The sequence below is a fragment of the Bolinopsis microptera genome, chromosome 3 (assembly GCF_026151205.1).
Source record: "Bolinopsis microptera isolate Bmic1 chromosome 3, MBARI_Bmic_1.0, whole genome shotgun sequence".
Taxonomy (NCBI): domain Eukaryota; kingdom Metazoa; phylum Ctenophora; class Tentaculata; order Lobata; family Bolinopsidae; genus Bolinopsis; species Bolinopsis microptera.
In genome coordinates, this window is record NC_087074.1 from 3,500,396 (window position 1) to 3,522,955 (window position 22,560).

Sequence of the window (22,560 nt, forward strand, 5' to 3'; positions counted from 1 at the left end):
CTTTTGGAAACAGTGACTACACGGTCAATTTAAAATCAATTGGTAAACAAAATTAATTAGGAAATTCATCTTAAAACTCCACCAAGAATTAGTTCAAAGTAATGTTACACACAATGTCGGTCCTAAATTACAATAACAAAAGATAATTTGAAATTCGTAACCTTTGAAATTAAACAATACATTTCTAATTCTTGAAATCAAGTGTAACCTATTTTAAAACGATAGTAGTGCTACGTTTGCTACGATAATTTACGCGAAAATGAAAAAGACACTTTTCCAAAATTAAAGATTTTTGAGGTTGCAGAACCAGCATGCAACCAAAAATAAAGCACAAGCCTTAATTGTCATAACAAGGATAAAGTGATAAACTATGCTCAGATTTACCGTTTTACATTTTAAGTAGGTAGATAAACTAAAATTCTATAATATCATAATTTTAGTAGAATCAAGACTCAATCGCTTTGATAATATCCTTCAAAATCATAGATCCTAATACAACAGCTTCACTATTAACCGTTATTTTAACAACATCACCAACATTCAAAGTCATCAACAAAGTCTTCTCCTGGGCAACAGTTTTAGAAGCAAACTTCAGACAATCAGCCTCTGCTGAGAAGCAGATCGAGGTGGCAGCAGTTTCAGAAACTAGCTGACTTATTGTGCCGAAATCTTTACCAGGATTAGGGCACTCTCCAGTTACTTCGTGCATTCCTTTGAGTTTACCTTTCATGTCGTCAAAGTCTGATTCAATCACCACGAAGGGGGACAGCATCTCTCCGACTGGGGGTTGGATCTTACACGGGAACCGTCCTTTGCTGCAGCACAGAGTAAAATTAGCTGGTTGAAGAGTATCGTTGAAGTTAATGTTGATTCCAATTTGACTGGATTGGCCAGGAGAAATGAGTGGAATAGTATCAAACCCAGTAAATTCTATGCCACCCTTCAAATCAATATCGTCGACCTTAACATCAGTTATCTGTTGATCCGTGGTGTTGTTGAAGATAAGAGAAATGGGTACTGCTCCAGAGGAAGCAGCAGATCTAGGGAAGCTGTAGTCTACAGCTAATCCTCCTCCTGACATTCTATGAAGCAGCTCATGGGTTGTCCGCACGCTGTCCAGAGTGTAATTTGCACCGGAGGAAGCCTGATCAACACTCATCCCACCGAAGTCTCCAAGTAGTTCGTCCAAAGTGACACTTGGTGTAGGAACTGACGGTACTGTGTCAGTTGGAGTTTCAGATGGTGCATCAAAATCAAAATCAAGAAGTGTGCCAGTCTCTGATGGTTTAGATTTCTTTGAAGTCTTTGCTTTAGGCGGTGCTTTCTTAACAACTTCTTCGTCACTACTTGATTCTTCCTCGCTTGAATCATCATCATCGTCGTCGGACTCTTCTTCCTCACTTTCTTCTCTTCAGACGACTCGTCCTCCGATTCAACATCGCTCTCCTCGTCACTCTCCTCCTCAGAATCACTTTCCTCTTCAGAGTCAGAGTCTTCCTCATCAGAATCATCTTCGTCAGAGTCTCCCTCAGAGGAGTAGAACCCTTTAGTTTTATGGTTGGTTCCTGACGCTGAACTGGATCTTGATTCTTTTTGTTGAGCAGCCCATGAAGTATCGATAACATTTCGAAGGGTGGCGTCAGGTGCATCCTCAGGGAAGGTAGGCAGAGATTGGTAACCAATAGCATTAGTGTTAAGCATATGAGACAAACTACCCAGTTGATACTCATCCCGGTTTTTAAAGGTGGATCTCAGATTTGGAGGAGGCTTGCTTGTCATGAAGAACTTCTTTGCGTACTTCTCCAGAGGACTTGGGTTCTCAGCGTTTGGACACAGAACTTTTCTAATGAACCTCTCTCTGTCACGAATGTCATAGTTCATATCATATTTGGCCTGAGCTAAGATGTAGGGTACCAAGAGAGTTATCTTTTTGTTGTTCACAATCCAAGCTTTCGCCGCTAAGTTTAGAATTTGAAGCTTGACAATATCCTCTTCCTCTGCAAACGACTTTGCCATTTTCCTCAACACATCTGGAGCCAATTTAGGGACTTTTTCAACATATTCACCTACCAGCCAAAGGATTGAAGCTCTAGCCAAAGGAACAGTCACAGTTGTCAAAAGTCGTGTCATTCGCTTGATGATGCTAGACTTATCAGAAGCTTGCATTTGCAGTAGTTTCTTTATCACAATAACACTTTCCCCGACCACAGTATCATCTTTAGTGCTGATTAGGTTCATTAGGCCATGCATACAAACGTCGGTAACCTCAGATATCTCGGCAGCACATCTCCCAATAGCATGGACAGTTGCAGCAGCAAACTCCTTATCGGAACTATAAACGTAGGTCTGGAACTCCCTCAAGAGGACACTTATATTTGTTTCCGTGGCAATATTAGTCAAAATCTCAAGTTTCAGAAGTCTGACATTAGTCGGGTCAGACGCATTTACAAAGAAGGACTTCATGTGCTGCTCAAACAGCTTCCTATACTTAGCGGACATGGTGGTAATGTTAGTCAGGACAATGACTTGAGTTTCTCTCTTTGACTTCAGGAGTCTGATAAGAGCCTTAACAACATGGACTATTTCGTTCTCCGGAGCACAATGGTAAAACAACTGGGCAACTTGCATGACAACAGCAGAGTTTCTACTCTGAAGAAGTGGTCTGCACGCTTGTAGCAGTAATCTTAAATCAGGATCTACTACATCAATAGAAGTACCTGTTGACATACTGTTCATGAAATCATCCTCGCTGTCTTCCGAGTCTTCAGAACTCTCTTCATCAGAATCTTTTTCTGCAGCCTTTTTGTTAGGATCAAGGAACTGGGTTCTAGCATACCTGGTCAACATGTTGATAACAGCACACTGGCCCCACTCATCAATATCTGCTACAATAGCACATAACCTTCGGTAGTTCTTGTGGATAAGGTCAATCCTACTGGGACACAGTTGCTCAAAAGCCATGACAGCACTTCCAGCTACCAAAGTGGTCTTATCCTGCAGAAGTTTCTCCACCACATCTACCAGTTGTTCTCCTTGGTCAGGATCCAAACTAAACAGTTTGGGGATGGCGTGAGCTGCTGTCTTCCTAACATATGGGGATAGATCGGACACAGAATCTTTAATGGCGAGCATCATGATAGGCACGATCATCTGGACCCTAATACTACTCAAAACACGAAGTGCGCTAGCTCTAATCAGTTGATTAGGGTCTTTTAGTCCCTTCTGGAAGGTACTGATGGACAAAAGTGCCAGGTCTTGTTGCTCCTCAGCATATCTCACCAGGTACATGTAGACCAGTTTCTTAACCTCAGTGGACTTGGAGACCACCGCCTTGACCACGTCAGGAAACAGGTCGGAAACATCCTGACCTTTAGCTACCATCTCTACAATCTTCCTCATTGCTTCAAGCATCTCCTTATCTTTCATGCTTTGCAGCTGCTCTTTTAGAGTTTGATGACCTTTGAAGAACAAGTTTGATCCGAAACCAGGAGGTCCGGGTCCCTGTTCCGGACCCCCACGGTTGTTATCGTATTGGGCAACAAATGCCCCCATTCCTGCCATGGTCTGAAAGGTAGGAGTTAAGAACCGTGTGGAACAAGGAATGGAACTTAGTGATTAAAGTTCATATTTTAAAGTACACTTAAAATTATTCATTCCATAGTTCACATCGACATGTTTTAGTTTTTGTTCAGTTTTAACGCCGAATTGACAAATTGCGAGTAAAATGTTTAAGCTTCTATAATTCATTGAGTCGAGAATATTACGAATGTTTGAGAAAGCAATACAAGTAGTACAGTAGCATATAAAGTTGTAGCATATACAGTTATAAATTATCATAGCAGAGTGGTTTTAATTTCTTTATACCTTTTTTTGCACTGGCATATTATCATGCAGCCAGGATATTTCTCCCCCTTACCAATTATATTATTACAATGAATTATTCAACTTTTAAATCCAGTTAATTGTTATTACTATTGAAACAACGACGTTACTTCTTAATAATTTAAACTAATTCAAAAATTTACCACAAATAACTCTTACAGCGACAATAAATAACTTCTTTACTTAAATAACTTCCCTACTTAAATAACTCACTATAAACGTAAGTATATTATACATGCAGTACTTTAGTGAATTATGAAGTTAACTGTAAAATGAGAAACTCCTTTAAATGGGTTGTATCAAGTTCTAGTACATACAGCGACAGTGTATACAGTGTATACTGTATAAATATACAGTGTATACAGCGACTTTGATTCAGGAATATTATTAACTAAATATTTCACCTAACTATCAGTAATCAGTTAGAAAGTTATCTTAAAAACCGAATATCAAATACACAAGCTTGATGAAACTATAAATGGGTACAAAATAACAATTATCGACAGCCGGGTATAATAAGATAATATAATACAAGATAAAATAATCTACTAATTACAGTGTTGCTACTTAAAATAGGCCTGTGCAATAAGAACGGAGTAATTGCGATTGAAATACACAATAAAAACATAAAAGCGTAATAATATAAGCGGTAAGGGTGCCATTTTGGAGGCCAATTTAAAGTGGCAACACTGTAAGTTCAAATAATCAAAACAAAAATAATCAAGCAAGTGACAATTCTATAATATCAAATAATCAAACAAATATTAATTATATATATTATGTTGAATCAAACCACAAAATAAGATAAAAATACAAGCAGCTCTTGGTAGTATATTGGTTGCAAGTATCATTCACATAGAACATAATACAGTCAAACTCCGATTCACCAGATGTATTTGGGGAAGTAAACAATTAAATAGTAATTTATCACGAGGGTGGGTAAATTAGGGTGCGGTAAATCGGGATTCGAGGTTACATCACAAAATAAAACTCACCAAACGAATCGGTCGTCGCTTCATGATTTGCTGGTCAACAGCTAACAAACAGATGCAATAATAAACGGAGAATTATTAAACACGCTTCACACATACGTAGTAAGGTAAATAAACACTTCCATGCTCAGCTTTCACTCTGCAATAATTCAAGCAACTAAGACAAATCGTACTCCTAGGGTTATAATACATTTATTATCATTATTATATACATATATGTGAATTTAAGTATAATTTATAGGAAATTGTGCATAAGTACAAATTACAATGCGTCAAAAATGATAACCTACTTTAGAAAAGTGCAGCCATAAGCTTATGCATAGGTCCCCGTCTATCATATAACAATATATGAATTATATGATAAACATGATACAACTTGAGGTATGCTGTGGTCTGTGTCTGTATACAACAATTCTTAGATAACAAATGTATGAACTTCGGTCGTTAACTTTCAATAAAGGAGACCTTATCACCTTAATAACACCAGAATGTGTGTGTGTGTGTGTGTCTGTCTGTCTGTCTGTCCGTGTGTAATTTCCGGTCGGTTATACAAAAAAAACGGTAAGAGTTACGGGACTGATTTTTTCGGTATAGTGTCGACAAAACTCTGATGAAGCCCATAGGAAATTTTTTTTTAAATCGGCCGATGGTAAGTGGTTTAATTGATGGTTTTGTACCACAAATGTTACATAAAATTGCGTGAGCAGAACGGCAAGAGTTACGGGGCTTGCTCTCTCTCTCATTACTGTGTAATATGTTATAGCTGCATTTAAGTAGCGTCATAATTGGATTAGCCCGGATTCGCTGTAATGTTATACCTTAAGCTTATTAGGGGAGGGGGGACTGTTAGTGTTTGGGGTCTGTTTGGACTGCAGAGAGAGAGAGAGAGAGAGAGAGAGTTCATACGACAATGTTATGCGTGTTTTCAAATACAATATGCGGGTGTGGTGCGGAGTTAACAAGGGTTAATTTCTATAACGATTTAAATAAAAATAGAAAGCGGTTCAAGACGGGAGTGATGAGGTGTAATACTCGGTGTTCAGACCTTATGATCATGGAGTGTGGTGCCTCATGGCTAATAATGACTTAATTATCCACAAGAAATAACTGATTATGAGATTATTGTTTAAGAAACTATTGGGTCACCTAATGCGGGTTTTGACTCAGCGGGTAATTACTCCTACCCTTTTTAACTGCGGCAGTGAAATCCCGGCCGTAGGCCGGGTTACACTAGTAATTATAATAATTTCAATTAAATTGAAGTCTATCAAATTATACTATATAAATTTGAAGGCTATACAATTTAAGTCTATCAAATTAGAGTCTATCAAATTTGAAGTCTATCAAATAGAAGTCTACTGAGCTTTAACTTGCTTCTTCTCTCCAGTAGCTTTCTCTCTACACCAGCACAACCCCTGCATCAGTTTCATCATCTCCTCGTGCAGTATGCCAGCAACCAACCAGGCAGGAATGTACTCGAAAGTGATGAGACCGTGAACATTCCACCTTCTTTCCGTATAATCCCAGGGACAAGCCCCAAACACACCGAGTACCGCCCCCGTACTGTACTCCCACACGTAGGTATACACAAGGTTAACCACCATGCGTACTACCCTGTGTGACGACTTGATGTGGTTGTAGACAAAGTACTCGTTTAGTAGACCACCCATACCGTAGATGAAGACTGACCAGATGGAGCTCTCGCCCATGAGCTTGAAGTCAGGCTTGATGAGGATGAAGTTGAACATGGCAGTGAAGCAGATCTCGTAGAAGATGCCCTGGATTGAGTAGACCCACAGCTTTACAAATGCTGGCACGTCAGTACACCCCATAGCTAACTACCTTGCTGCAGATTTTAAATGTTTTATATGAGTGTGTTTAGGATTGGACTACTGATAAAAAAACAAACATTTTTCATCATCTTACCAGATACATGTTGGTGTTAGAGTTAAATTGGATATTATAAAGAGATTAATAATATATTATCATAAAAGCTATAAGCAATAAAGAATAGAAATAATTTGATAACGATTCAGAACACTACAAAATTGTAAAAAATAAAACTCGGGCATGTTTTCGGTCAGTGTATTATTATAATTATATGTTTATAAATCAGGTAAAATTAAATTGGGTCTGAAGGTCTGATTAGAAGAAATTAAAACAATAATAAACTCAAACTTCAACAATCTGAAAAAATCAATAATCAATTCTGAATAATCTATAAAATATTAAGTCCGACTGTACAAAGATAAAATTACTCATCCAAACTTAATAATAATGGTGAACCATGGCGACGAGCAAGGCCCAAGGAACTTTGATAAATGCTGGAATAATTGAGGCGAGCCATGGATAGTGAATAGCAACTGAACTCTTCACACATCTCATTGAGTAATGGGTTCGTCCTAGAGGGAATAATTGCTTTGTTAGCGTTTAAATGAAGAAAGTAAAACTGTACAAAATGTTAACTAGAGTTGACACAGATTAGTTGAATAAACATTTCACAACCAAATTAAATGTGTGTGATGTGCCAATTTGTGAGGGATTGCTTACCATCGACATCAATAAAGCCATATTCTGCACCTAAATCAGCTGTTGCGATTGTCTTACCACTTTTGGCTTGAACATTCTTGTCTGAAAGTTTTTTAAATGTGAGAAATGTTATTTTACCTATATCAAACAGTATTGTATTTATGTAAGTTCTTTGGATTTGAAGAAACAACATTTCTAACGTTTTAAAGTGCGTCAAAGAGGTTCGTTGGGTAAAATATGACAGAGTTCCATAATCAATAAGCTAACGCTGCCTCCCTTAGCATATCTTTAGGTATAAGAAAATAAATAGACATTTATGAACGTTCAAACCATTCATAAGACCAACTATAGCTCTTCCTGCATACTCTACAGTCTCTCCTCTTGACATGTTTAGTTTCACGCCTTCAATTTTCTGAAAATTTGAGGATCAGAGCTCTAAATTGAAAACTAAAATTGTAAGCAATTAGATGTTTATAAAGACTACCAGGGTCCAAAACGAAGCCCTTTCGGAGAACGATGAGTGGATGACATGACAATAAAGTAGCTGAAAACCACAATTAATTTTAACTCCTCCTAAATATCCACTTACAGTTTTTTCAAGCTGATCCTTTGCAGCCATAAGAGTCTCTGTTTGCACAAGTCCAGGCCACAGTGATATACAGGTGACATTGTGTTTTTTCAACTCCTTACCACACATTTCAGACATCTTATCCAACTGTAAACACAGGAATATAAATTGAGATAATTTGAATATGTTACACTGGCTGCCCCTTGCATGGTAATAATTAAAGGTCGTATTCTCTACATTTAAACTTACTCCAGCTTTGCCCACCCCGTAAGGAGTGGTAAAGAAATTGAAGAGGGCCCCAGCTGAGGAGATGTTGACGATAAGACCATCTTTCTGATTAACCATCATTTTAGCTGCTCCTTGTGCTGCTATGAAATGACACCTGTGAGGTGAGTCAACGTTAATATTAGTATCAATCAGAATCTGCTATAATATAACAATGATGATCATAGATTTTGATAAATTAAAGGTTTATTCTAGTCCGAGGCTGGTTATCGAAGAGGGTGAGATATGATACAGGGTGGGCCTCAAAAGTCTACCCGTCCTTATCTCTTAAAATTGTAACAGCTCGCTGAGATCTCACTAATTATTTGTAAAACAAAAAGTGGCATAACTTATGTTCTGATAAATATTTTTGCTTCTAAATTTCACAGAATGTTAATAACAAGTAGCTAAACCTTTGTGGCAAGTTTTGTGTGATTGCGAGCTTCACTGAGCTTATTTGACCAATTTAGCCCCTGAGCGAGCTAGCTTGAATTTCTCACCCAGAACTGTTAACATTGGTTAATAGAAACCACACAAAAAATCCTGGGTAAAAAAATCAAAAAACCAGCGATTTATTCACGTTTTACCAATTCTATTCACCACGATCCATCGCACATTCCATTCTCTCTATATTTTAACTGATAAGGACTATCACAGATGATCCGCCCTGCTTGTTTATATCGTTCTTCTCACATGGAATGTGCGATGAATAGAATTGGTAAAACATAAATAAATCGGTGGTTTTTTAATTTTTTTACCCAGGATTTTTTTTGGTGGTTCCTATTAACCAATGTAAACATTTCTGGGTGAGAAATTAAAGCTAGCACGCTCAGGAGCTAACTTTGTCAGACAAGCTCAGACTCACACAAAACTTAGCACGAAGTTGTGTCTAATTATGATTGACATTCTCTAAAAATTTGAATCAAAAATATTAATCAGACCGTAAGTTATGGCGCTTTTCCATTCTGAAATAAAATAATCTCAGCGAGCTGTTACAATTTTAAGAGATAAGGACGGGTAGACTTTTGAGGCCCACCCTGTAGCTTTAGAGGCTCACACGATCAGCCGAATGATCAGGAAACCGTGATTAAAGCTTAATAAGTTGTAAGAATGAAGGTTTTATTGTAGTACTTACCTCAAACCGACATGAATACAATCATCCCAGGATTCTGCGGGCTGCTCCCAGAAAGGGACTGGTGAATTCTTTATAATAGTGTTTACACCTGGGAGTGTTCTTAATAATACGTTGACAATACGTTTCAATACGTTTTAATGAGACATTTTCACAAATATCACGCTATAGGATCCCTTGATCTGGTAACTACGAGATCCTGTACCCAACTACCTACTTTAGATCAACAACATGTGGTTTAGTTTGCACTTGAATTGAATGAGGTATGAATTACGATCATCCTTAAGTCTAATTTCATGATTCAAGTACAATATACATGTGTCAAACTTCTTGCCAATATGGAAAAAGTTGTAATATTTCATGTGATGTAATTTAAAGTGATGCAACAAAACGGCAAAAAAAGAAGAAGAAATGTAAAGGCACACACACTAAAACTTACAAAACAAAGACAGCAATTGTATGATGCAACGTTAGTGTATTTCCCATTGGTTCAAGTGGCCACAAAAGCATCATTAGGGACCTTTATCGTACACAGTATATAATAGTACATGCAGTATGCGACATATCCCGTTGAGATATTATCCTGTAACTTCCTTGGTTCAGAAAAGTACCTTTATATGCATTATTGACGAGCAGATCAATCCTTCCATGATCCTTCTTGATCTTATCAAAGAGTCTGTAAATCTCCTCGTCGACTCCATGATCACATTGAACAGGAATAGCAACTCCACCCCTTGCATTCACCTCCTCAGCAGTAATATTCAGAGATCCTGGAGCTTTGCTGGAAAGTTCCAGAGTTCGTCCAGTTATGTAAACGGTAGCTCCTTCACTACCTAGAGCCAGAGCTATACCTCTACCAATACCACGTGAAGCACCAGTCACCAGACAGATCTTGTTATGTAAACTCATCTTGCCTATAATAAAAGTGATGTTTCGTTAATTAATAGTATTTAATGTAAAGCTGACGTGATTATAAATATAAAGTTTGATCGTGGATAAAAAGGAATATTACGATAGTACATCCCTGTGCCCGATATAATGGAAGTTTTTAACTTGGAATGATTTCAATCATGCAACTAAATAAAACACACACCAGAATTTATTAAGACATCTAAAAATTGTGGTAAGTACAATAAATTATAAATTGATAAAATAAAGTGCAATTCCGGGCACAACAACTATCCCTTAGAGCATAATATTATTATAAATCAAAGCAATCTTAATTCTTAAATCTATACAAAAGTTTGATTCAAACATGTTAAACAATCTGTTAAGGCCACAGGGGGGGGTCCGAGGTCGATTTTGAGATTTTGAGATATGTTGTAGAACTCGATCTAAATTTTCAAATGCTTTTGTCCTTACCGAAAACAAAGTTTCCTATTTGAAGATATCGCGCGTTGAATTTTGAGGTTTACCTGTAATTCTATTGTAAATGAAAACTTTAAATGAAATCGTGTTCAAAATCTATCTTCTTTTTCAGTTTATGACTTAGAACCTTGTAACTTGGCAACAATGTTCTTCAAGGTATTTTGAGTTTTTGTTATGTAACGATTTATGATATCTTGCTCCAAAGCTGAGATATGAGGTTAACCATGAGTGCGGGTTAAAAAATTTAAAATGGTTAACCTCATAAAAAGAGTTAGGAGCAAAATTACAACAATCGTTACATAACAAACTTTTAAATTTATGTCAGGAACATAAGTTCCAAATTTGAGGTGAAATGGATAAAAACTCTAGGAGAAGATAGATTTTGAAGTCAAAAATTCGAGGTTTTCAGGAGAGGCAAAAAACTGTTTTTTATGTTATGTGATTTTTGAGAATTTTGCCTTTATTTGTATATTTTTCAAAGTTTAACTGCTGAAATAACACAAAAACAATAAAAACAAAGCTTATCGTAGTTTTCAGTTGTAATGGCATCAATATTTCTGCCCTCCATTATATTTATCAAAAAAATGAGGTTAAATGAGAATTGGTTAACCTCATTTATAAAAAAAAGTAAAATAGCTACAGACAAATGAGTGGTGGCAAAGTATCCACCACAAAAATATATATTGATTCAAAGCATAATGTTTTTTTGCATTTTTTGAGGCCTCGACCCCCCCCCTGTGGCCTTAATATTGATGGACTTTAAAAATCACTGTAATCAAATCATACGGGAAAAGGGTAAACGTGTGATAATTAACATCCAAAAAAAATGTAAAAACGTAAGTACTACGTAATAATTGTTATTAATAATCTACCAAATCAAAGTGAGTTTTAGTTAGTAGTCAACAATCAAGTTAATAATAATGATGAACCATGGCAACCAGCCAGGCCCATGGTACCTTTATAAATGCAGGAATAAGAGCAGCGAGCCAGGGATGCTTCATAGCAACTCCTGCCTTTACACAGCGCATTGAATGGTGGGTTCGTCCTGGGGTGAGTTGTTAGTTTTTAGCGTAATTTTTAGTGTAGGAAACGTTTTTTAAAACTTCAAAAGTTCAACAGATTGTCAAAACATCCATCTCAAATCAAGTTTGAAATGTTTGAGGTGCTGTTTTGTTACTTACCATCGACATCAATGAAACCATATTCTGAGCCTAAATCGGCAGTTGTGATTGTTTTTGCGGTTTTGGCGATCAACTGCTTGTCTGAAATATATATTCAATTCAGATGCAGGAAAAAAATGGACAAACATATATATGAAAGCCACTACCATTCACACCAGGCCATGGTTTGGTTATAGTGACGGCTGCTCTTCAGTTTTTCAATCAGATCAAATATATCCAACTGTCCATTAGAAGGTCATACCATTCATGAGTCCAACTATAGCCCTTCCAGCATATTCCACAGTTTCTCCTTTTGACACATCGATCTTAACACCGCCAATTTTCTGAAGATTCCAAGTGATCAAAAGTTCAATTGTTTAATAATTTAGTTATATTTGATACAAGAGAAACGCCATTTTCGGACGTGAGGAGAGTTAGGACTCCTCAAACTACATTAAATCAATTCCTTCTGTAACGTCTTCAATAAATGTAATAAATTTGTAGTGTTGTAATTAGTTTAAAACAGTTATCGTAACAGTGTACTGTAGCTAGTTTAAGTGATGCATTTTCGATTTATGTACCTTTTTCTCGAGTGACTCCTTTGCAGCAACAATAGCTTCAGTTTGCACAAGTCCAGGCCACAGTGATAAACAGGTGACATTGTGTTGTTTCAACTCTTTACCACACATTTCAGACATCTTATCCAACTGAAATCACGATTGAAAATGTTAATAAAAGTACTGTATCCATCCATAAAATTGGAAAACAAGCTAAATAAACCGCGGAAAATGAAGCTGAATCGTAATCGAAGAAGTCATAGAAATGAATCTAAACTTTAGTTGAGAATGATATTTTGAATATCCAACTTTCCAGCTAAAATAAGAAGCTACAGAAGCTGCCAGCTGAGATAGTGTGAACCTAGCAAACTTACCCCAGCTTTGCCCACCCCGTAAGGAGTGGTAAAGAAATTGAAGAGGGCCCCAGCTGAGGAGACGTTGACGATAAGACCATCTTTCTGAGTAACCATCATTTTAGCTGCTCCTTGTGATGCTATGAAATGACACCTGATAATTATATAAAGTAAGTGAAGAGAAAGGAGTGGTGGCTGTTATCAGATTGATCCATTTAAAGTACATATATATATTTTGCTTATACATTTTCAATTTTTAACTTACTAAGTGGTGGAAAAGAGTCTGTATTCATTCCAGAACATGATCCATTAAAAATGTTTATAGTAAAATCTTTAGGATCGTTGATGTGCACTGTTAAGGATATCAAGAATCGTATATTCCTTGGTAATGTTGCCTTTAGTAAATTTCAGAAAGTTTGGATGAAGAGCAAGATTTCAGTCCAAAGGAAGATCAAAATCTACGAGGCACAAGTAGTCTCTATTCTACTCTACAACTGCAACTCCTGGGCTGCACCACTAGCTTCGTTGAATGAACTTGATATTGCTCATCGCAAACACCTCCGAAGAATCCTCAACATCAGATGGCCTACTGGGGTTATTTCTAATGAGGCACTCTATGCTCGTTGTTATGTCACTCCCTTGTCTGTGAGAGTCTCTAAGTTTCGATGGAGAATGTTAGGACATATCTTAAGAGGACAGGAAGACTCACCAGCATACACCTCTATGTTATTTGCTATAAATTCTGATATTTTTATGGAAGGGAGACGGGGTAGACCATGTTTAAACTTATTAGATGTTATTAGAAAAGACTTGACTAGTAGAAATCTTGATATTAGACTTAAGAATTTGACTGATTTCGAAGACCTTAGATTTTTAGCTTTAGATAGGGAGGAGTGGAAGAAGTTAGAAGATGGTTGATGTTTTTGTTTTCTTTTTTATGCGTTTTGATATCTATAAGGTGCCTAGGATGCTCTTTTAAAGAGATATTTCGTACTTTGAAAGATTTACTACTATAGTATTAAGATCTTATTACCACATACCTCAAACCAACGTGAATAACATCGTCCCATGATTCTTTCTCCTGCTCCCAAAAAGGGATTGCCGTATTCTTTCCGATAGTTGCAACACCTAGCAGTGTCCGTTTTAAGGGCTATAAGCTATACCAGGTTATTCAATGTAAAATATAGACTAGATTATGCTTTACTTCATGTAATATAATAATGTACGTAATACAAACCTTTGAATGCATTATTGACGAGCAAATCAATCTTTCCATGATCCTTCTTGATCTTATCAAAAGTCTGTGAATCTCCTCGTCGACTCCATGATCACATTGAACAGGAATAGCAACTCCACCCCTTGCATTCACCTCCTCAGCAGTAATATTCAGAGATCCTGGAGCTTTGCTGGAAAGTTCCAGAGTTCGTCCAGTTATGTAAACGGTAGCTCCTTCACTACCTAGAGCCAGAGCTATACCTCTACCAATACCACGTGAAGCACCAGTCACCAGACAGATCTTGTTATGTAAACTCATCTTGCCTATAATAAAAGTGATGTTTTGTTAATTAATAGTATTAAATGTAAAGCTGACGTAATTATAATACAATAATACCTTGGCTTTTGAGGACTACGGGCGATAATTCCCGACAGCTTGCTGGAGGGAACGCCCGGCAAGAAAAGAAGCCAAGGTATTATTTGTTATCATTTTTTTCAGTTCCGATCATGGAAGATGTGTAACGTGCGCATGATACAATATAGTTTGTAATATATAGTGCGCCACTGTTATTTGTTTTGAAACTTCCCGCCAGCCAGTCTGAGGTGACTCACAGAAAGTGCTAATAATACCTTCGGTTCCTTGCGGGAAAAATCTGCAAAATATCAGCTCTCAGTGTCAACGAGTTTTAGTGCATATAATTCCCGGAAATAGTTATAAATATAAAAGTATAAAGTTTGATCGTGGATAAAAAGGAATATTACGATAGTACATTCCTGTGCCCGATATAATGGAAGTTTTTAACTTGGAATGAATTCAATCATGCAACTAAATAAAACACATACCACAATTTATTGAGACATCTAAAAATTGTGTTAAGTTAAATAAATTATAAATTGATAAAATAAAGTGCAATTCCGGGCACAACAACTATTCCTTAGAGCATAATATTATTATAAATCAAAGCAATCTAAAATCTATACAAAAGTTTGATTCAAATATGTTAAACAATCTGTTAATATTGATAAAATTCTGAAACTAAAAAATTACTGTAATCAAATCATAAGGGAAAAGGGTAAACGTGTGATAATTAACATCCAAAAAAATGTAAAAACGTAAGTACTACGTAATAATTGTAATTAATAATCTACCAAATCAAAGTGAGTTTTAGTTAGTAGTCAACAATCAAGTTAATAATAATGATGAACCATGGCAACCAGCCAGGCCCATGGTACCTTTATAAATGCAGGAATAAGAGCAGCGAGCCAGGGATGCTTCATAGCAACTCCTGCCTTTACACAGCGCATTGAATGGTGGGTTCTTCCTGGAGTGAGTTGTTAGTTTTTAGCGTTCCATAGGAACAATTAAGGTAAAAAGGCAATCTAAATAAAGTAAAAAGTTTTAAAAAAATTAATCTCGAATCAAGTTTGAAATGATTGATGTGCTGAATTGTTAAAGATTGCTTACCATCGACATCAATGAAACCATATTCTGAGCCTAAATCAGCAGTTGTGATTGTCTTTGCGGTTTTGGCAAGCAAATTCTTGTCTGAAATATATTCAATTCAGATACAAGATAAAAATGGAAAAAGTTCAAACGAATGAGGGGGGGGGGGCATATTTTATCCGATTATCAAATATATATCCAACTGTCCATTAGAAGGTCATACCATTCATGAGTCCAACTATAGCCCTTCCAGCATATTCCACAGTTTCTCCTTTTGACACATCGATCTTAACACCAGCACCTTTCTGAGGATTCTAAGTGATAAAAAGTTCAATTTTTTAATTGTTTAGTTTAAATATCATAACAGTGTGCTGTAGCTAGTTCAAGTGATGCATTTTCGATTTATACCTTTTTCTCGAGTGACTCCTTTGCAGCAACAATAGCTTCAGTTTGCACAAGTCCAGGCCACAGTGATAAACAGGTGACATTGTGTTGTTCCAACTCTTTACCACACATTTCAGACATCTTATCCAACTGAAATCACGATTCAAATTGTTAATAAAAGTACTGAATCCATCCATATGCATAGAATTGGAAAACAAGCTAAATAAACATAGGAGAATGAAGCTGTATCGTAATCAATGGAGTCATAGAAATTAATCTAAATAGTTAGATAGAATGACAAATTGATATTTTGAACATCTAACTTTCCAGCTAAAATAAGAAGCTACAGAAACAGTCAGCTGCCAGTGAACCTAGCAAACTTACCCCAGCTTTGCCCACCCCGTAAGGAGTGGTAAAGAAATTGAAGAGGGCCCCAGCTGAGGAGACGTTGACGATAAGGCCATCTTTCTGAGTAACCATCATTTTAGCTGCTACTTGTGATGCTATGAAATGACACCTGATAATAATATAAAGTAAGTGATGAGAAAGGAGTGTTGGCTGTTATCAGACTGATCCATTTAAGGTTCATATTTTGCTTATATACATTTTCAATTTTTAAATAACTTATTGGTGGAATCTCAAAAAAAGAGTCTGTATTCATTCAGAACATGATCCATTAAAATTTTTTACAATATTAAGATCTTATTACCACATACCTCAAACCAACGTGAATAACATCGTCCCATGATTCTTTCTCCTGCTCCCAAAAAGGGATTGCCGTATTCTTTTCGATAGTTGCAACACCTAGCAGTGTCCGTTTTAAGGGCTATAAGCTGGACCAGGTTATTCAATGTAAAATATAGACTAGATTATGCTTTACTTCATTATATAATATAATAATGTACGTAATACAAACCTTTGAATGCATTATTGACGAGCAAATCAATCTTTCCATGATCCTTCTTGATCTTATCAAAAAGTCTGTGAATCTCCTCGTCGACTCCATGATCACATTGAACAGGAATAGCAACTCCACCCCTTGCATTCACCTCCTCAGCAGTAATATTCAGAGATCCTGGAGCTTTGCTGGAAAGTTCCAGAGTTCGTCCAGTTATGTAAACGGTAGCTCCTTCACTACCTAGAGCCAGAGCTATACCTCTACCAATACCACGTGAAGCACCAGTCACCAGACAGATCTTGTTATGTAAACTCATCTTAATAAAATAATAACGGTGATATGCATGGTCAATTAAAGTTGAGAATTGTGTTAAATTCAGAATTTTTTAATGCTCGTTACATTTGCAGCACTTCAAGTTACATTATGCAAGTAACTTCCAAGAGTTTCTCCGGAAAATCAATTGTTTCTTCATAGACGATAGACAGAACAAACGAATGTTATTGTAGCATTAAAATCAACATAAAATGCAAACATAACGTTTTTCGCCACATAATTTTGTTCAATAAATAATAAAATAATCTTCAATAAAAAACTTCACATTAAACTGAAAGAGCTGAATTTTTTCTCAGCGTTAAACATAATAACAAACAATATTGTAATCGAAAATGGTAATTGTAATAAAATATAGTAACTTGCACACGAAAACAAAAATGCCATAAATCTATATTGGCCTTTTATGCACTTAATTAATAACTGAGACATGCTGTGAGATATCCTAAGAATTTGGGAGTGATGTTCAACATATTGTCTCAAACATAGAACTCGAGTAACACAAAAACGATAACGCTGTTTTACAAAAAACATAAAAATAGAATAGAATAACACAAAATCAATCTGAAAATCATAAAAATCGTTTCTATCATTATTCAAGCAGATCTGTTTTACTGCAAAAGGTTTTTAAAACTTTCAATTAGATGGTATTAGCCCAGTGTAATGCATATTATCTAATGCTTTAATTCATCACCCATAATTTGTAGCTCTAAAGCTCATCATGAAGTTCTACTTCAAATGACTTATCAAAATTTGTAAGAAGATGGTGGAAGAAATTAACAGTTTGCTCAAAGTTCTTGACTGTGATCAATTCATCATGTCCATGAAAACGTTTCAAGTCCTCAGTTCCCAAAAAAGAGGGGACAAATCTATAAACATCATCACAAAGCTCCCCGTACCATTTGGTGTCAGTTCCTCCAATCAGCAAACCTGGGATAACAACTGCATCTGGATGAATCTGTTTAACAGTGTGATGTATAACATTGTAACCTTCGCTTTCAGTAGAAGATATTTCAGATGCCTCGTTTGAGTAAATGACATCAACCTTTATTTGGGGATCATTAACAACCTTTTTAATGTGGGCAAGTACATCATCCAAAGTGTGACCTGGAAGAAGTCTTGTATTCAACGTGACACTGACTGAGTTAGGAAGAACATTATCTTTCACTCCACCGCTGATTTTGGTGAAAGCAAAAGTAGTAGTTATCTGTGCTCTGGTACTATCCTTTAACGACATAGCAAAAGATAGAAGGGGAGAAAAGAACCACAAGTTACTACTCAGCATCCTGAAGAATGGCGACTGTGATACAGCTGCATGCTCAAACATTGGCACTTCAATGCCTCGACCAAATAGATTGGGCATGGGGTTGTTGTGCAGTGCAACAATTGCATTACTGAGCATTGTTATTGCTCCCCCATTTGGAGGAGGGGATGAGGCATGTCCTCCAGGATGCTCTAGCGATAATTGTATTGTGGCAAACCCTTTTTCAGCGATACAAATTAAACCCACTGGGCCACTGACTCCAGGAAAGAAACCATTTTTCAGCACTGGGCATCCTTCATCCATCATAAATGCAAATCGAACACCCCTTTTCTTCAATTCAGCAGCTATAACTTTAGCTCCATACAGTCCCATCACTTCTTCATCATGTCCAAAGGCTATGTAGAGGTCTCTTTTTGGTTGCTTACCAGTACTTAGAAGGTGCTCCAATGCTTCCAATATTCCAAAGACAGAATTCTTGTTATCTATGGTGCCTCTTCCATAGATCAATCCATCATCGACTGTTCCAGAAAATGGATGAAAAGACCACTTTTCAAACACAGCAGGCACAACATCAATGTGACCTGTCAGCAGGACAGGTCTGAGAGATTGGTCTGATCCTTTGATGATGTACAAACTGCTAAAGTTGAATCTCTCTAATGTTACCAAGGGCGATGAGTGTATTGTGGGATAGCTTTTGACAATGTGTTCAAGCATTTTCTCCAGAGCAGTTGTGTTGGTTTCATGAACACTGTAGGATATGGTTTGTATTCTAATTGCCTCTTGGAACCTTTCTAAAAGCTCATCTGTAGCAGTAATGAATGCAGTTCCTTCCTCCGGGGAACATGGCACAACTTTCTGTTGGAAATCAGGAAAGAGCAAAGTCTCATTGCTATTATAGCAATCAGGAGGACAGCCACCAAGGTGATGCCGAATTTTAGCATCATCAAACCAGGATATCCTGAAAGTGCATATTTAGAAAAAAAGTGTAGTAAATTAAAAAGATTTTTACAGCAAAGTTTTGATTTTACAATGGGTTTGATTTTAGATTGGGTGTTGATCTTGCCTTTAAAGGGATAAAATTTTACTGTCACCAAGATGTAACTAGGTCGAACGGAGAAATTAGGTCTCACGCAGGAATTAGGTCTCACGCAGGCGCGTGATATAAATATAAATAACTTAAAGGCCGGCCTGCTTGAGACCTAATTTTTTTTTAAAGAAAAAAAATGTCAAACAGTATATATAATACAATAAATTAAATCAAGTGATGCAATTGGCAGAGCACAATCGTAAATCCAGACCTAATTCCTGCGTGAGACCTAATTTTTCCGTTTGACCTAGTTACATCTTGGTGACAGTTACTGTCAAGTCTAAAATGAACCAAATCCAATTCAAGGTCAAATTGGACCTTGAAGGTTTGAGACCCATTTGTGCTGGCAATCCCAGGGGGTGCACCAAGGACTTCGATGCAACAGTATAGTAATATGTTTGCAGTACACTACAATGTATATGAACTGAAGGGGTAGTACCCAAGTAAGATTCTTGATCTTTTGACAAGGCCCCTCCTTATTTAATCCTTAATCACGGTTTTTCGATCAATCAGCTGAGCCAACCAAGGAGACATGACACAGATGTGTAAACACGCATAAATCCAATACAACGAATCCTTAGCTATTTCCCTAGACTAGGTGACACTGGAATTTGAACCCTGGAAGATCTAACCACTCGGCCACATAGCCACTATATTATAGTGAACTCCATGATTTTGGGTTCAATGAGAAGGGATGTTAAGTTGTCTAACTATGTTATTACCCAGGGCTTTGCTGTATGTTCTAGTACCTGTATGTCCTAGTACATGTATGACTTGATACGATTCTTTACCTTTCATATAACAACGGTGTAGTTACCGTTACTCTGTCAGAATATCTGCATATTTATATAATATATTTATATATAAAGTGGCAATTATGATTTACCAAGGCCAGATGTAATATAGTTTAGTACTGTTGTTTATATTACAGTGCATTACGATTGTAAGTGTACATTACAATATTTTTATGTGTGCACTACAATTGCAAGTGTGCACTACAATTAATCTGTTACGGAAGCAAGCTGGGAGTTTGAAATCGGCTTCGTTATACATTTCATAGTATAATAAACCGTGATATAAACACCAGTGAAACGTAACAGAAAATTTGTAGCGCTCGATTCGCAAATAATCTTCAGAGTGCGCGGCGCTCCGATTTAAAAAATAATATATCAATTTATTATAGCTCAAAGAAAATTAATTGTTCATAAATGTGGTCCCAAAATTTGTTTAAAAATGCGAATTAAATAATTCCGCTTCATGCAGCACACAAGGGGGCTGAAACCAGGTTTTCGATCAAATGCTGCCATTTGCTGTAGTCAAATGAAATCGCTGCATTTTGCAAGTCAGTATGCATAATTGAATTACATATATTCATATGCGGAGCTTGGCTTACATAATGCAGCGATTTTATTGGACGAGAGCAACTTTTGGCGACGTTTGACTACACATGGCAGCGTTTGGTCGAAAACCTGGTTTCAGCTCCCCCTGTGAGCACTGTTAGTTATAAATACTTTAAAGTGTTAATTTCAGATTGCCGCGCGTCTGTAGCTTTTTTCGCTAAAATTTTGCGGTCGCGGTTTTAATTTCACCTAACCACTAACCATGTGCTTTCGCGCCACTTTGGGCGCGCTTGTTTCACAAGTCATGAAAAGCACCTATCATATCCACGAACCCCGATGGGAAGGTTCGTGCGCGCGCGCAGTGCTGACAATAGCGTCTATGTAGCGCAGGTCTACACACGTTACAAATGAGGACAAAAGCGCTGGAAATTTTGGCACCCTATATAAGTGGTGCCAAAATCGTTGGGTGGGTTACTGGGTTGGTAGCTAGAGCCTTTTTACCGCCGTGAGGCGGGCGCGCACTACTGCAAGCGCAAGGGCTCTGGATAGAGCAAGTTTTAATAGTTTTTGGCTTATTATAAATATAACTTTCATAGTTGCAGTTATTTTGAAACCATTTTATTTTGTCACAATCATATCATGTCAACTAAGCAAAATTTGTAAGTTTATAACCTATTAAAACGCGCGCCGAGTTGGACCCGTCAACGCGGTCCTTGAAGCTGAAGATTCAATATTTGAAACAAAAAGTACCACCCGTTAAAGGGAAACGAAACTTTTGATATCAATATTTTAAGATTTAAAGGAACACTAAAATATGGGTGATATTTGTAATTAAACAGTTCAACTCTGAACTTGGCAGTCGGCGCGCGTTCTGGTAAATCATTAACCTACAACAGTATTTTTAAGTATTATAATTCAATTTATATAAAATGTTGCGTTTCATGCAATTTAATTTGACCAATGGCCAAGCTTATTACGATTTATTGTTTAAAATATATATATATATATATATTTAATATTTTAAAGTTATAAGAATTTTAAATTACGAGAAATTTGCTATTTTTTGTCAATTTTACAAACTTGCAACACACAGGAGGCCCACATACTCTTTGACTTTATTGTGCTGCATGACGGTAAATTTGTCTTATTCATAATTATAGGCAAATTTTGGTACCAAACCAGCAAACCTATCAAATACTTTGTAATTGTGCTAACTCATGGCGCTTATTACATTAATCATAGTAGCACTACGTTGTAGGTTTTAGAAAAATCTCTAGCGTAGAGTGATTAAGCACGCTCATGTTTGTATTGTTATGCTCATTGTCTGAGTGGATGGGAAGCATGCTGTCTATACCATTTAGTCAAAACGATTCACCAAACTACTGTTAATCTGCTGCGGCTTGTCGTCTTTACAGGACTCATTATTGAATCATGTTGATTCTTTGAATGAGCTTACCCTAGTCTCAACAAGCAAGAATTCAATGAAATTTTTTGCGAAACAGGGTGTTTTAGACGACATTTGGCATTAAAGAAATTTGTAGGACAGCAATAAACTGGGATTGAAAAGAATCAAGTACTCACGTAAATTTGGTAACTTCACAACAGCAATCTGCATTCTCCAATCAGAATTTACGACTTACTCAGGCCTCATCGTCTTAAGATTTTTACATTTCTTACGGTCTAGGGGACACTATTGACTATAATTATAGAAGTCTTCTAGAATGTTTGCTTGGTTTTAATGACATATATTTACTAATCCACAGTTCAAATCTTTGAAGTCATAAACACAGCCC

At 36.7% G+C, this 22,560-nt stretch overlaps 7 protein-coding genes across 7 annotated transcripts in view; all 7 read right to left on the reverse strand.

Annotated features, from left to right (window-relative positions):
* Positions 1 to 22,560, reverse strand: part of LOC134812848 (protein FAM8A1-like) — a 67,963-nt gene that overhangs the window by 13,986 nt on the left and 31,417 nt on the right. The window lies entirely within an intron of this gene.
* Positions 352 to 3,564, reverse strand: LOC134812843 (AP-3 complex subunit beta-2-like). The gene is given in 2 exon segments (XM_063820420.1): positions 352 to 1,408; positions 1,411 to 3,564. Coding segments are annotated over 2 exon segments (3,114 nt in total). The 5' UTR covers positions 3,562 to 3,564; the 3' UTR covers positions 352 to 445.
* Positions 3,773 to 6,750, reverse strand: LOC134812810 (transmembrane protein 229B-like). The gene is made up of 2 exons (XM_063820381.1): positions 6,153 to 6,750; positions 3,773 to 5,347 (listed from the first exon to the last, which is right to left on the reverse strand). Exon 1 carries the CDS (start codon positions 6,704 to 6,706, stop codon positions 6,230 to 6,232), a length of 477 nt encoding a protein of 158 aa, XP_063676451.1. The 5' UTR covers positions 6,707 to 6,750; the 3' UTR covers positions 3,773 to 5,347; positions 6,153 to 6,229.
* Positions 6,861 to 10,282, reverse strand: LOC134812847 (dehydrogenase/reductase SDR family member 1-like). The gene is made up of 7 exons (XM_063820425.1): positions 9,979 to 10,282; positions 9,371 to 9,458; positions 8,221 to 8,353; positions 7,993 to 8,118; positions 7,734 to 7,815; positions 7,425 to 7,505; positions 6,861 to 7,276 (listed from the first exon to the last, which is right to left on the reverse strand). Exons 1-7 carry the CDS (start codon positions 10,274 to 10,276, stop codon positions 7,143 to 7,145), a joined length of 942 nt encoding a protein of 313 aa, XP_063676495.1. The 5' UTR covers positions 10,277 to 10,282; the 3' UTR covers positions 6,861 to 7,142.
* Positions 10,463 to 14,346, reverse strand: LOC134812849 (dehydrogenase/reductase SDR family member 1-like). Its single transcript, XM_063820427.1, has 8 exons — positions 14,043 to 14,346; positions 13,846 to 13,933; positions 12,827 to 12,959; positions 12,477 to 12,602; positions 12,158 to 12,239; positions 11,917 to 11,997; positions 11,478 to 11,780; positions 10,463 to 10,634 (listed from the first exon to the last, which is right to left on the reverse strand). Exons 3-7 carry the CDS (start codon positions 12,923 to 12,925, stop codon positions 11,647 to 11,649), a joined length of 522 nt encoding a protein of 173 aa, XP_063676497.1. The 5' UTR covers positions 12,926 to 12,959; positions 13,846 to 13,933; positions 14,043 to 14,346; the 3' UTR covers positions 10,463 to 10,634; positions 11,478 to 11,646.
* Positions 14,863 to 17,065, reverse strand: LOC134812846 (dehydrogenase/reductase SDR family member 1-like). The gene is made up of 7 exons (XM_063820424.1): positions 16,765 to 17,065; positions 16,565 to 16,652; positions 16,233 to 16,365; positions 15,873 to 15,998; positions 15,688 to 15,769; positions 15,486 to 15,566; positions 14,863 to 15,342 (listed from the first exon to the last, which is right to left on the reverse strand). The coding sequence occupies exons 1-7, from the start codon at positions 17,060 to 17,062 to the stop codon at positions 15,209 to 15,211; spliced, it is 942 nt and encodes a 313-aa protein (XP_063676494.1). The 5' UTR covers positions 17,063 to 17,065; the 3' UTR covers positions 14,863 to 15,208.
* Positions 17,596 to 19,298, reverse strand: LOC134812634 (N-fatty-acyl-amino acid synthase/hydrolase PM20D1.2-like). The gene has a single exon (XM_063820121.1). The coding sequence runs from the start codon at positions 19,052 to 19,054 to the stop codon at positions 17,786 to 17,788; it is 1,269 nt and encodes a 422-aa protein (XP_063676191.1). The 5' UTR covers positions 19,055 to 19,298; the 3' UTR covers positions 17,596 to 17,785.